At 37.6% G+C, this 12,383-nt stretch overlaps 1 protein-coding gene across 2 annotated transcripts in view; it reads right to left on the bottom strand.

The window, feature by feature from the left end:
- RABL3 (RAB, member of RAS oncogene family like 3) overlaps positions 1–12,383 on the bottom strand; it is a 37,410-nt gene that overhangs the window by 20,590 nt on the left and 4,437 nt on the right. For both annotated transcript variants that reach the window (XM_025990135.2, XM_072724534.1), the window contains exon 2: positions 11,293–11,384. In XM_025990135.2, coding sequence (XP_025845920.1) covers positions 11,293–11,384 — 92 coding nt within the window. The remainder of the gene's footprint in view (positions 1–11,292; positions 11,385–12,383) is intronic.

Consider the following 12,383-nt stretch of genomic DNA (forward strand, 5'->3'; position numbering starts at 1 on the left):
CCAAACAGGCATTTTTTTTTTTTTTTGAAAAAAAGACATACAAATGGCCAACAAGTACATGAAAAAGTGCTCAACATCACTAATCAGGGAAATGCAAATCAAAACTACTATGAGGTATCACACCACACTTGTTAGAATGGCTCTCATAAAAAAAAAAGACAAGAGATAACAAGTGTTGAAAAGGATGTGAAGGAAAAAATACTCTGCACACTGCTGGCAGGAATATGAATTGGTACAGCCACTATGGAAAACAATATGGAGGTTCCTCAAAAAATTAAAAATAAAACTACCACACAATCCAGCAATTGCACTTCTGGGGATTTATCCAAAAGAAATGAAAACAGGATACTGAAGAGCTATCTACACTCTCCTGTTCATTGCACAATAGCCAAGATAAGGAAACAACTTAAGTGCCAGTCAGTCTATGAATGAATGATAAAGATGTGCCGTAAACACTTACACACACACACACACACACACACACACAGAGGAATGTTGTTCAGCCATGTGAAAAGGATCCTGCTGTTTGCAAACACATGGATGAACCCTGAGCGAATTATGCTAAGTGAAAAAAGCCAGACAAAGACAAATAGTGCATAGTACCACTTACATGTGGAATCTAAATAAAAAGTCAAACTCATGGAAGCAGAGTAGAAAAGTGCCAGAAGTTGGGGATGGTAAAGGTTGGTAAAAAGGTCTCAGTTATAAGATGAATAATCTTAGGATCTAATTCATAACATTCTAACCATAATTGATAACTTTGTATTGTGTATTTGAAATATACTAAGAAAGTAGAACTTAAATGTTCCCACTGAATAAATAAATAAATGTGAAGTGATGGATTTGTTAATTATTTGGATAAGAGGAATCTTTTCACAACTTATATTAAATTGTCATGATAGGGCAGCCTGGGTGGCTCAGTGGTTTAGCGTCTGGCTTCAGCCCAGGGCATGATCCTGGAGACCTGGGATGGAGTCCTACATCGGGCTCCCTGCATGGAGCCTGCTTCTCCCTCTGCCTGTGTCTCTGCCTCTCTCTCTCTCCCTCTCTCTCTCTCATGAATAAATAAAATCTTTTAAAATAAATAAATAGTCATGATATACGCTTTAAATATCTTATAATTTTATTTATTATACCTCAGTAAAGATGAAAAAGAGAGAGAGAGAAAAAAATCCTTAGAGAACAAAAAGAAATATATAAGCCAGACTTACTGAATTAGGACCTTTGGGTTTAGTTCTGGGCATGTGTAATTTGAACAATTCTCCAAATGATTCTGCTATAACCCCTAGTTAAGAACTGCTGAATTTTATAAAATAGAACTACTTTGGTTATCAGGAGACCTAAACTAAATTCTTGATCGCCATTATCTTTGACCCTCAATTTCTTTACCTATCTATACAATGAAGTTGCATCATGTATTTAGTGTCTTTGAAATAATAAAAGATAGCAGATAAGTTAAAATAGATATCAGAAAATGTACTAAAATTCACATATTACACTTAACAGAATACTTCACACTTTTTACTCACTCAGTTTTTTTTGTCCAAATACTTTTGTCTAAGGAAAAATTTAAGTAAGATACTCTACAGACAGCCACACTGACAAGAGAAGACAATTATTAGACTGACGACAAAGAGGATAGGACAGAAAAATGAGAACAGCAAAGTCATAGCAGTTGGGACCCTTGTGGACAATGAAAAGTTTCTCCTGTATACTATGATAAAGGTATCACTATTTTGTTATATGGCAAAATAACCGATTAAGATAAGATGTGATCATGCCAAGTCATCAATAAAAAAGTTAAACTATAGGAGTTTTGTTTGAAAAAGCAGGGAAATTTATATCTTATAATGATTTCTAAGCAAAGCCACTGAAATGATTAATAAGGAGTCAGTTATCTGCTATTGAAAACCTTAGTCACTTTAGTGAAGCCTTCTTGACTCTGCCTCCCTTCCCTGCCCCAAACCAACCAGAGCCAGTTAGGTACTACTATTTGCTCCCATCGCACCTTGATAAGACGTTAAGATCCATCTATTATTTCGCTAACCATATTGTTTTATTTATCTGCTGATGTATATTCTATTAGATTGTAAGCATAAGGCAAGGGGCTGCGCATTATTCGTATTGGTAGACCTAGAAAAGAGCATAATACCTAGCACATATTAGATGCTTATATATGTTTGTTTAAATCAGTGAATAAATTCAGGATACTTCATCTTCCAAGGTTTTATTACATTAAGCTTATTATTTTACTGAATTCCAGTGCTTCTCAAGTACAGTTCTGAGAACAAATGAAAACAGAACCAATAGAAAGCTTGTTAAAAAATACAGATTCAAGTTGAATTTTTGATTTAATAAATAAAATATTACAGATTCTTAGACCACTCCTGAAGCTTCTGGGGTGAAACTCAAAAATCTGTATTTTTAAAGAAAGCTCCCTAGGTGATTCTGTAACATAATTAAGTTTGGCAACCAATGCAGTACATCACCTTTTTTCTCTAAAATTATTTCAAACGTTTAATTTTGCCTCCCCAAAAATATTTTAGTGACTCTTCTAAGAATAGCCACCATGTAATACACCAGGTAGCATGCCCTCTTAGTCTTGCAATGTACTAAGTCCGTTAGCCAGCTCCCTTAGGCTACGTATACTCCCAAGCCACATTGACCTCCTCAACTATATTCTTCTCTACCACAAAATATCTTCCCTAATCAATTCTTTTCACGTCTCCTTGCAGAGTTACAAGAGAAGGTGCCCTTCTTCCTTTCCAATTTGCTCAATCAATATTTAGCTTTACTTATTTCAAATGGAATGAGTCTAAGAACTTTCAACCAGTAGCTTATAGCTTGTAGCTATGATATTATATCTTTTATATGGGTGAATGATCGAAGGGAAAGCTTGACATTACAACAAGTATTGCTTTGGACATAGTAAGTGGTAAGCTGGTGCTATGCTAACAGCCCAACATGATGGGACAGTTATGGCAAATTATAAGAAATATGTTTTATATTTAAATCAGGTCATCAAGGATCTGATATACTTAAAGTCATTACAGATTGACAGCTATACAAGGAAGGATTTTCTCAATAGGTAGCAAAAGTATGTGCTGATCATTAAGTGGGAAAAGGAACCATACTTCTCAATGCTGCTATTACTTTGGTACTTCTCATTTACTCACCTCGTGATTTTTTTATTGGAAACTAAATCAAGACTGAGTACAAAAGGTTTTGCCTCATTTGAAGAGTTTACTTATTATTTGTAACTTTTAAAAAGCAGAAAGAGGCTCTCTGCTCTTACCCAATTGACAGACAGCCACCCCTTCTGGTGTAGTGACAACCAGGACCCTGAGATGCAATGGTGAAAACTGGAGTAAACAGATTTGGCCATATTGGGCACCTGGTCACCAGGGCTGCTTTTAACTTTGGCAAAGTGGATAACTGTCACCATCAGTGACCCCTTCATTGACTTCAACTACATGGTCTACAGGTTTCAGTATGATTCCACTCATGGCAAATTCAACAGCACAGTCAAGGCTGAGAAAGGGAAATTTGTATCAATAGGAAGCCTATTTTCATCTTCAAGGGGTGAGATCCCACCAACATTAAATGGGATGATACTAGTGCTGAGTATGTCGTGGCATCCACTGGGTCTTCACCACCACGGAGAAGTCTGTGGCTCACTTGAAGGGTAGGGCCAAGAGGGTCATCATCTCTGCCCTTTCTGCTGATGCCCCCAAACTTGTAATGGTCACGAACCAAGAGACGTATGGCAACTCCCTCAAGTTTGTCAGCAATGCCTCTGAACCACCAACTGCTTGGCCCCTCTGGCCAAGATCATCCATGACAACTCTGGCATCATGGAGGAACTCATGACCACAGTCCATGCCATCATTGCTACCTAGAAGATGATGGACAGCTCCTCTAAGAAGCTGTGACATGACGGCCAAGGGCCATCATCCCTACTTCTACTGGCACCGCCAGTCTAATAGGCAAGGTTTTCCCTGAGATGAGGAGAAGCTCAGTGGCATGGCCTTCCATGTCCCCACCCTCAGCGTGTCAGTCATGGGTCTGACCGGCCACCTGGAAAAAGCTGTCAAATACAATAACATCAAGTAGGTGGTGAAGCAAGGAGCATCTTGGGCTGCACTGAGGATGGCTGTCTCCTGTGACTTTAACAGTGACATCCACTCTTCCATCATCGATGCTGAGGCTGGCACTGCCCTCAGTGACCACTTTGGCAAGCTTACTTCCTGGTATGAAAATGAATTTGGCCACCATGCCAATGGGGTAGTGGACCTTATGGTCCACATGTCCTGCAATGAGTAAGAGCTCCCTGGACCACTAGCCCCAGCAGGAAGAGAGAGGCCCTCAGCTGCTGGAGAGTCCTTGCCCCAACTCATCCACCAACACACTGAGAATCTCCTGACTTCTACACAGTTTCCATTCCAGACCCTCTAAAGAAGAGGAGAGGCCTGGGAAGCCCTACATTGTCACATACCATCAATATACTGTACCCCTCCCCAAAATAAAAAGCAGAAATTTAGTAAAGAAAATGATGCACATTAAAAACACTGGATGCTGTAAATGCTCTCTAATAATGTGGTTTACTATGTATGCCTGCAAAGTTACTAAAGAGAAACAGAAGGCAAGAGGTTTTAGGAGAGAGTTGGGAGAAAAGGGGGAAGGATAAAAAGAGCAACTAGGAGAGTACACTAGGGGAGTGGGAATTGCACTTTTCTAATTTGCTGCTATACTTCCAATTCCTTGCAGTGTCTGATACCCAGGAGGTATGCAATATATGTACTAAATGAACAGATGAATGAATAGAAAGGTTACTGCTAACGGTCTCTTCCTTTCCAGTAATCTTATGCTGCTCTAGCCAAGCTCATGTCGCCTATTACCAAAAAAGCAACTTTTCCCTTGTATTCTGTACCCATTCACTCCTTTATCTAGCCTCTAAACTGTGCAAGATTGATTAAAACTTGTCTCTATTTCCTCTCCGCCTACCTGCATCATTTGGTGTCTGCCACTAACGTTCCATTGCACTTTCAAAGGTCAGCAATGACTTCATCACCACCATTTTTTTCTCTCTCAATCCTTATACATCTACAGTATTTCATATCAAAACTCAATCCCTCCTTCATAAAATTCTCATCTCCCTTTGCTCTTGTGGTAGTTCATCATCTTGGTTATCCTCTTACCTCATTGATCAATCTTTCTCTGACCCCTCTTTTCATCTGCAACTCTCCAAATCTACCCCAAGGTTTTCCCTCAGCTCTCCTCTTTCTAAATTTGCTTTTTGGAAAAATTCATCAACTCTCATGATCTGGGATTATTTCCATGCAGATGATTCCAACTCAGAATTCTCTCTTGAGCTTCTCTATGTCATCTCTGAATGCCTTCTGGACAGTGCCAGTTCGATAGCTTCACCATGTCCAGAACTGAATTTATTATCCTTTATTTCCCCTTTGCTGATACTGTATATTCCTGTTCTTGAAGAAATAGTCCATTGAGTCGTTAACACCCAATATAATTTTCCATTCTTTATAAACACCTCACTTTTTCTCTTGAACTGCTGTAACACGTATATTCTCTATCAGTGCTGTCACAGAACATTCCATAATGATAGAAGTGTCCAGTATGGCAAACTGTGATTGTTGGGCAGTTTAAATGTCGTTAGTTCAACTTAGGAACTAAATTTTTCTTTTTTTTTTTTTTTTTTTTAGGAACTAAATTTTTCATTTCAGTTATTTTAAATGTAAATTGCCACATTAGTCTAGTGGTTACTGTATTTAATAGCAGTAGAATAGTTTTTTCTTAATACTCTTTTGGAACAAGAAGCAGGACAGAGTAGTACTCAAGAGCATAGGCTCTTGAACCAGGTTGCCTGGATTTGAATCCCAATCCCATCATTTACTAGCAATGTGACCTTGAACAAGACATTTAACACCTCTGTGCTTCCACTGCTTCAGGTATCAAATAGGGGCACTAATAGTACTTCCCTCGAAGGGTTGTTATGGGAATTACAAGAATTAGTATGTAATTGGTGCCTAGGCAAAGTAAGCACTGGGAAATATTAGCCATCTTCCATTATTATTATTATCATTTCTAAAATCATTCACATATATAAAACTTATCTCACCTACTAGATCCTACTTCACATTTTTAGCAAGGATAGAGATTGTCTTTGCTTTTTAAATTTCTCCCCAGTGTTTGCACATTATGCTGCCCAAAGAAGAAGTCAATAAATATTGATTGTGTGCAATGTGTAAATTAGAGTTAAAAATCCCATTAAAGTGAACTAGAAATGACAAGTCAATTTCCTTTTTTATAATTTGTGAAAAGATTAAATTCTGTAAGTCTTGTTTTCATAAGTAGGAGTAGCCATGCATTTATATTAGTCACATTAGACTTGGGGCAACAAAATTAGAAGACAGTAATGAATGAAAAATACTGCAAAAAAAACCTTTTCTTTTTTCCTTCAATTCAGTATGAACACCTCTCTACCGCATACTAAATCCAAAATGTTAGTAATTACTGAGTGCATACATTAAGCTCATTAGTTTCCCCCAGTACGTGAAATTAAACAATTACATTATCACTGTTATCATCTCTATTTTTAGTTGGCTGTTAGATGTGAAATGAGCTAAAAGGGAAAATTCTTTCAAACAGTTTTTGAAGAGGATGTATTCATGGATCTACAAGGATTCTGGAGATACCCTCCCTCAGCTTTCAATAACACAGAAGCTGGAACTGCAATGTAAAGCTGCTACAGGAGAAAGTGTTCTTCCAAGCTATTTAGGTAATGGTTTTATCATATTTAATCATTCTTGCTAGAGGAAAGAACTGTTCCCTTTATTATGACAATAGTCAAAACAATTTACGTCTATGACAACTTTACTTAAGATTATCATTTTAAAATGCCTTTTACTTATGTTGTCATTCAAGAAATGCATTCTTCTCAAAGATGGAAGACAGACCAACCAGCCCAAGATACAGTGAAGAGTAATAAAAGCAAAGTAACTTTCACCTCCATGCCTCATTCATTGACAACGCAATTCAGGCAGCCTGGCTTTATAGGAGTTAATTAGTACCACGCTCATTCTGGTAAAATTAGTCACAGTAAACACCACCCACAAACCTGTAGGCTAGCTAAAGCAGGTATACTAAAGTTCAGAGACTGATTAGTCTAAGGTCACTCTTGAGTGGTCACTGACCCAGAAAGTAGAAGTTTAATTTTTTAAAAATTCTTTATTTAAACTCAATTCACTTAACATATACTATATTATTAGTTGCCAGGGTAGAATTTAGTGATCCATCAGTTGAATATAACCCTCATTGCTCATTACATCAATTACCCTCCTTAATGCCCATCACCCAATTATCTCTTTCCCCTACCCATTTCCCCTCCAGCAACCTGTTTCCTAGAGTTCAGTGCCTCTTATTGTTTGCCTTCCTCTTTTTCATGCTTTATTTTCCTTTGCTTCCTCTATGTTCATTTTTCATTTTTTTTAAAGATTTTTATTTATTTATTCATGAGAGACACACACACACAGAGAGGCAGAGACATAGGCAGAGAGGGAAGCAGGCTCCATGCAGGGAGCCTGATGTGGGACTTGATCCCAGGACGCCAGGATCACACCCTGGGCTGAAGGCAGGCGCTTGCTTAACCGCTGAACCACACAGGCGTCCCATCTTTTTTGTTTCTTAAATTCCACATATGAGTAAAGTCATATGGGATCTCTCTTTCTCTGACCAACTTATTTCGCTTAGCATAATACCCTTTAGGTCCATCCGTGTCATTGCAAATGACAAGATTTCATTCTTTTTGATGGTCGAGTAATATTCTATTGTGTGTGTGTGTGTATACACACACACACACATATATATATATATATATATATATATATATATATATATATATATATATATATACACACCACATCTTCTTTATCCATTCATGTATCGATAGATACCTGGGCTCTTTCCATAGTTTGGCTTTGGTGGCTATTGCTGCTATAAACATTGGGGTGTATGTGCCCCTTCAATCACTGTGTTTGTATCCTTTGGATAAAAACCCAGTAATACAATTGCTGGGTTGTAGGATAGCTCTATTTTTAACTCTCTGAGGAACCTCCATACTGTTTTCCAGAGTGGCTGCTCCAGTTTGCATTCTCACCAACAGTGTAAGAGGGTTCCTCTTTCTCCACATTCTCGTCAACATCTGTTGTTTCCCAACCTGTTAATTTTAGCCCTTCTGATTGGTATGAGGTGGTATCTCATTGTGGTTTTGATTTGGATTTCCCTGATGCTGAGTGATGTTGAGCATTTTTCATGTATCTGTTGGCCATTTGTATGTCTTCTTTGGAGAAATATCTGTTCTTGTCTCTCTTCTTTTTAATGTTATGCCCTCTCACAGAAAGGGATTTAGAAAAGTCCAAAAGGAAATTTTTTCCAGAACTTGCTATTGGCAAGTTGCCAACTGAACTCATTCTCTAGTATTTGTTTTTCTTCTACATCTAAGAATTTGAGAATGTGGCAGATGGAAATGACGTAGACATTCATAGACATTCTGACTTCAAATTCACTGAAATGCTACAAAAGTATTTTTTAAAAATAAAGAGGGTAAACTCAAGAAAATCAAAGGGAAATCCTCAGATGCTAAAATCTTTTAAAAGCAAATAGAAGAAATTACCTTCAGAAGAAATAATAACTGAAACGAAGAACTTAAAAACAGAGTAAGAAAAAAAAAAAAAAACACACAAAAAAAAAAACAGAGTAAGAAGTAAGAACTGATCCAGAGTCAGAGATAGCTTCAGGGGCCAGACCCTCCAGCTTTAGTATCCATTCAGGAATGGAGATCTGTTTTCCGGCTTTAAAGGCAAGAATATATATGGAGGAGTGACAAAGACTAGACTATAGCTCCCTTCATGAAATCTGGACCCTTGGTGAGTTGCCCAGTCAGTGACAGATCCACTATCCACTATCCACTGGAACCTCAGGTAAGAATGGTACAGAATAAAGAGTCTACAAAAAATGGAAACCACAGGCCCGTACTGTAATTAGATATTTGGAGAGTATACATTATCTAGATAGCATGGAAATTCCTAGCTTTGAAATTTCAAGTACCACTGAAATCCCTAGGGCTCTGGAAGCAACAGAAATGAAAGGGTACTGCACTTTCACAACACAGCATACAGATCTTCCATAGGGAAGAGGAAAAAAATCCTGCTGAAGATGTAATCATCTTCAAAGAATTATAAACCATACAAAGAGATACATTTCCATGAGGTACAGTCAGCACAAACAGCAAGTAGAATATCTACCATTTACTCAATAAATAAATAAATAAATAAATAAATAAATAAATAAAACAATCCAAAAGAAACCATAAAATAGTATATTAAAAATGATTAAAATAAAGAGTAAATAATGAAAAAGTAAATAATGAAAAATCAAGATATTGTGAAAAATTTTGACATTTGAAAAAGAACCAAAAGGAATATTTAGAAATAAAAAATTACAGTTACAAAGGTGAAAAGCTTAATGGATATATTAAAAAACAGATTAGACATGGTTGAAGAGATTCTTAATTAACTGGAAGGCAGATAAGAGTACATGATCCAGAATGCAGAAATAAAGGAGAAATAAAGAACAAAAAACATGGAAGTAGAATGAAAAGATAGGACAAAAATCTAACAGAAGTACAAAAGAAGAGAGTTGATGGAAAACAACAGATAATGGCTAAAAATTCTGAAAAATGAAGACAGACATGAAAGCCAAAACTTTCTGATAGAATGATTAAAAATGAATCCATATATAGATATAAATTAAATTAGTAAAACTACAGAACACTAAAAAAGGGCAGCCCTGGTGGCTCAGCGGTTTAGTGTAGCCTTCAGCCGGGGCATGATCCCAGAGACCAGGGATCAAGTTCCACATCCGGCTCCCTGCATGGAGCCTGCTTCTCCCTCTGCCTCTCTGCCTTTTTCTGTGTCTCTCATGAATAAATAAATAAAATTAAAAAAAAAAAAAAACATCAAAAAAAATCTTTTATTTTTTTAAGATTTTATTAGTTTATTCATGAGAGACACAGAGACACACACACACAGAGAGAGAGAGAGAGGCAGAGACACAGGCAGAGGGAGAAGCAGTCTCCCTGCACGGAGCCCGATGTGGGACTCGATCCCGATGTGGGACTCGATCCCGGGACTCGATCCCGGGACTCCACCATCATGCCCTGGGCCGAAGGCAGGCGCTAAGCCGCTAAGCCACCCAGGGATCCCCCCCAAATCTTTTAAAAGCAAACAGAAAAAATTACCTTCAGAGGAAATAATAATTAGGCTGACAAAAGAGTTCCAATCAGCAGAAATATAAGTCAGTCTGTGGAACAACAGCTTCAAAGAACTAAAGGAAAAGAACTGTCCACTGAGCTAACTACCATTCCTTTTTTTTTTTTTTTTTAATATTTATTTATTCATTCAAGAGAGACAGACTGAGAAAGAGAGGCAGAGACATAGGCAGAGGGAGAAGCAGGCTCCTCAAAGGGAGCCTGATGCGGGACTGGATCCTGGAACTCAGGGATCACGACCTGAGCCAAAGGCCAGCGCCCAACCTCTGAGCCACCCAGGCGTCCCTCCTATTTATTTCTTAACTCAATGGAGAGATCTATACTTGTAGAAGAGACATTTGAACAGGACTAGCTGGGATTAGCAAAGACCAACAGTATCTGGGAAGACATTTAATTTGGTAAAAACTGCGCCTGAATTTCCTAAATTTGAGCTGTAACAGAAGACCTAGATCTTAGGTTCCAGAAGCTTCTGCCTTTTCATAGATTTGTAGCGAAACGTTGTCTGTCTTAGTGCCAAAGTAAACAGAATTATTTATGGAGCATCTTAAGTGAACTCTAGATACATAGCACAGTAATTAAAATTGAAGTCTCTGGATTAAGACTACTTAGACAAGATCGGGTCCCTTCAGGGTAGTAGGCCGTAGATTGGATTAAGACTATATAGGATTACATCTTGATTTGGCTTTCTTTCTGCACTGAGTCAATTTCATCAAGGTACTTTACTTCTCTATGCCTTAGTTTCTATAGTTATACCTCACAGTTTAAAAAGATTTAATTAGAAAAGACATGTATGGCATTGGCATAGTATGTAGCAGAGTAGGTGGTTAATAAAACCCCAGCTATTATTATTAGTTTTGACTACAGTAGTATAATTTGATCATTGTAGTTTAAAGGGCTTATCTTTAATATGATTATAGAAAAACTAAAATATCAGAAACACATACTCTGACATCTACTGAACAGCCCACAGTCCATGATGGATTTCCTAGTACTTGATTTTGGCACAGAAGATGAACCAGTGAAGATTTCCCGACACCTGCAAAAGATATAAGAATTCTAGTCATATAAGAGATATGCTGAAATATTTATTATGACAAAAGTAAGTCTGAGCATATGAAGTAATAATGATATGTAAAGTATGGTTGTTTAAAGGGTGGTCACACTATACCAACCATTTAATTAGTTTTAATGATAAAAAGATGGTTAAAGCCAGCTTTTTCTCAAATTATTCTTGAATACTGTCAGTGACAAGGATTCACCATTTTACAATACCTTATTTAGACACTCTAGTTCTCCCCCATATAGTGATTTCTTTTTTTTTTTTTTTTTTAAATATTTTATCTATTTATTCATGAGAGACCGAGAGAGGCAGAGACACAGGCAGCAGGAGAAGTAGGCAGGCACTCAACCACTGAGCCACCCAGGTGTCCTGTATATTAGTGATTTTTAAAAGGGAGCCAACAACTTGGCTCAGACTTAGCCCTTTGGAAAAAGAGAAATACTCTGTTCCCTCTTCTAAGATAGCACTTTATTTTCTTGTAAATCTCTTGGGTTCAAGGTAATGTATTTTTTTTAAAGATTTTATTTATTCATGAGAGACACAGAGAGAGAGGCAGAAACGTAGGCAGAGAGGCAGGCTCCATGCGGGGAGCCTGATGTGGGACTCAATCCCAGGACCACGGGATCACGCCCTGAGCCAAAGCCAGGTGCTCAACCACTGAGCCACCCAGGCGTCCCGGTAATGTAGTTATTAATGCTAGAACTAGCATTTAGGACATCCAAATGAAGAGGAAAGGGAAGTTCTGATGCCTGTGTGTCGAATCACTCATTAGATTAACAGCATTTGGGGATGCCATTATAACAAGCAGAGTTGGTGAATCTTTATGCAACACTAGTTGTATCAAAAACTTAGACAATCTCTTTGTGTGCATTACTGTGTATGAACCTATCAGTTCTGTTTATTTATTATAAAAAGCTGTATTTACAGACAATCTAGAAAGAATTTTTAAAAAAGAAAAAATTGACTGAAGAGCCC

Source organism: Vulpes vulpes, chromosome 1, assembly GCF_048418805.1.
Source record: "Vulpes vulpes isolate BD-2025 chromosome 1, VulVul3, whole genome shotgun sequence".
Lineage (NCBI taxonomy): Eukaryota > Metazoa > Chordata > Mammalia > Carnivora > Canidae > Vulpes > Vulpes vulpes.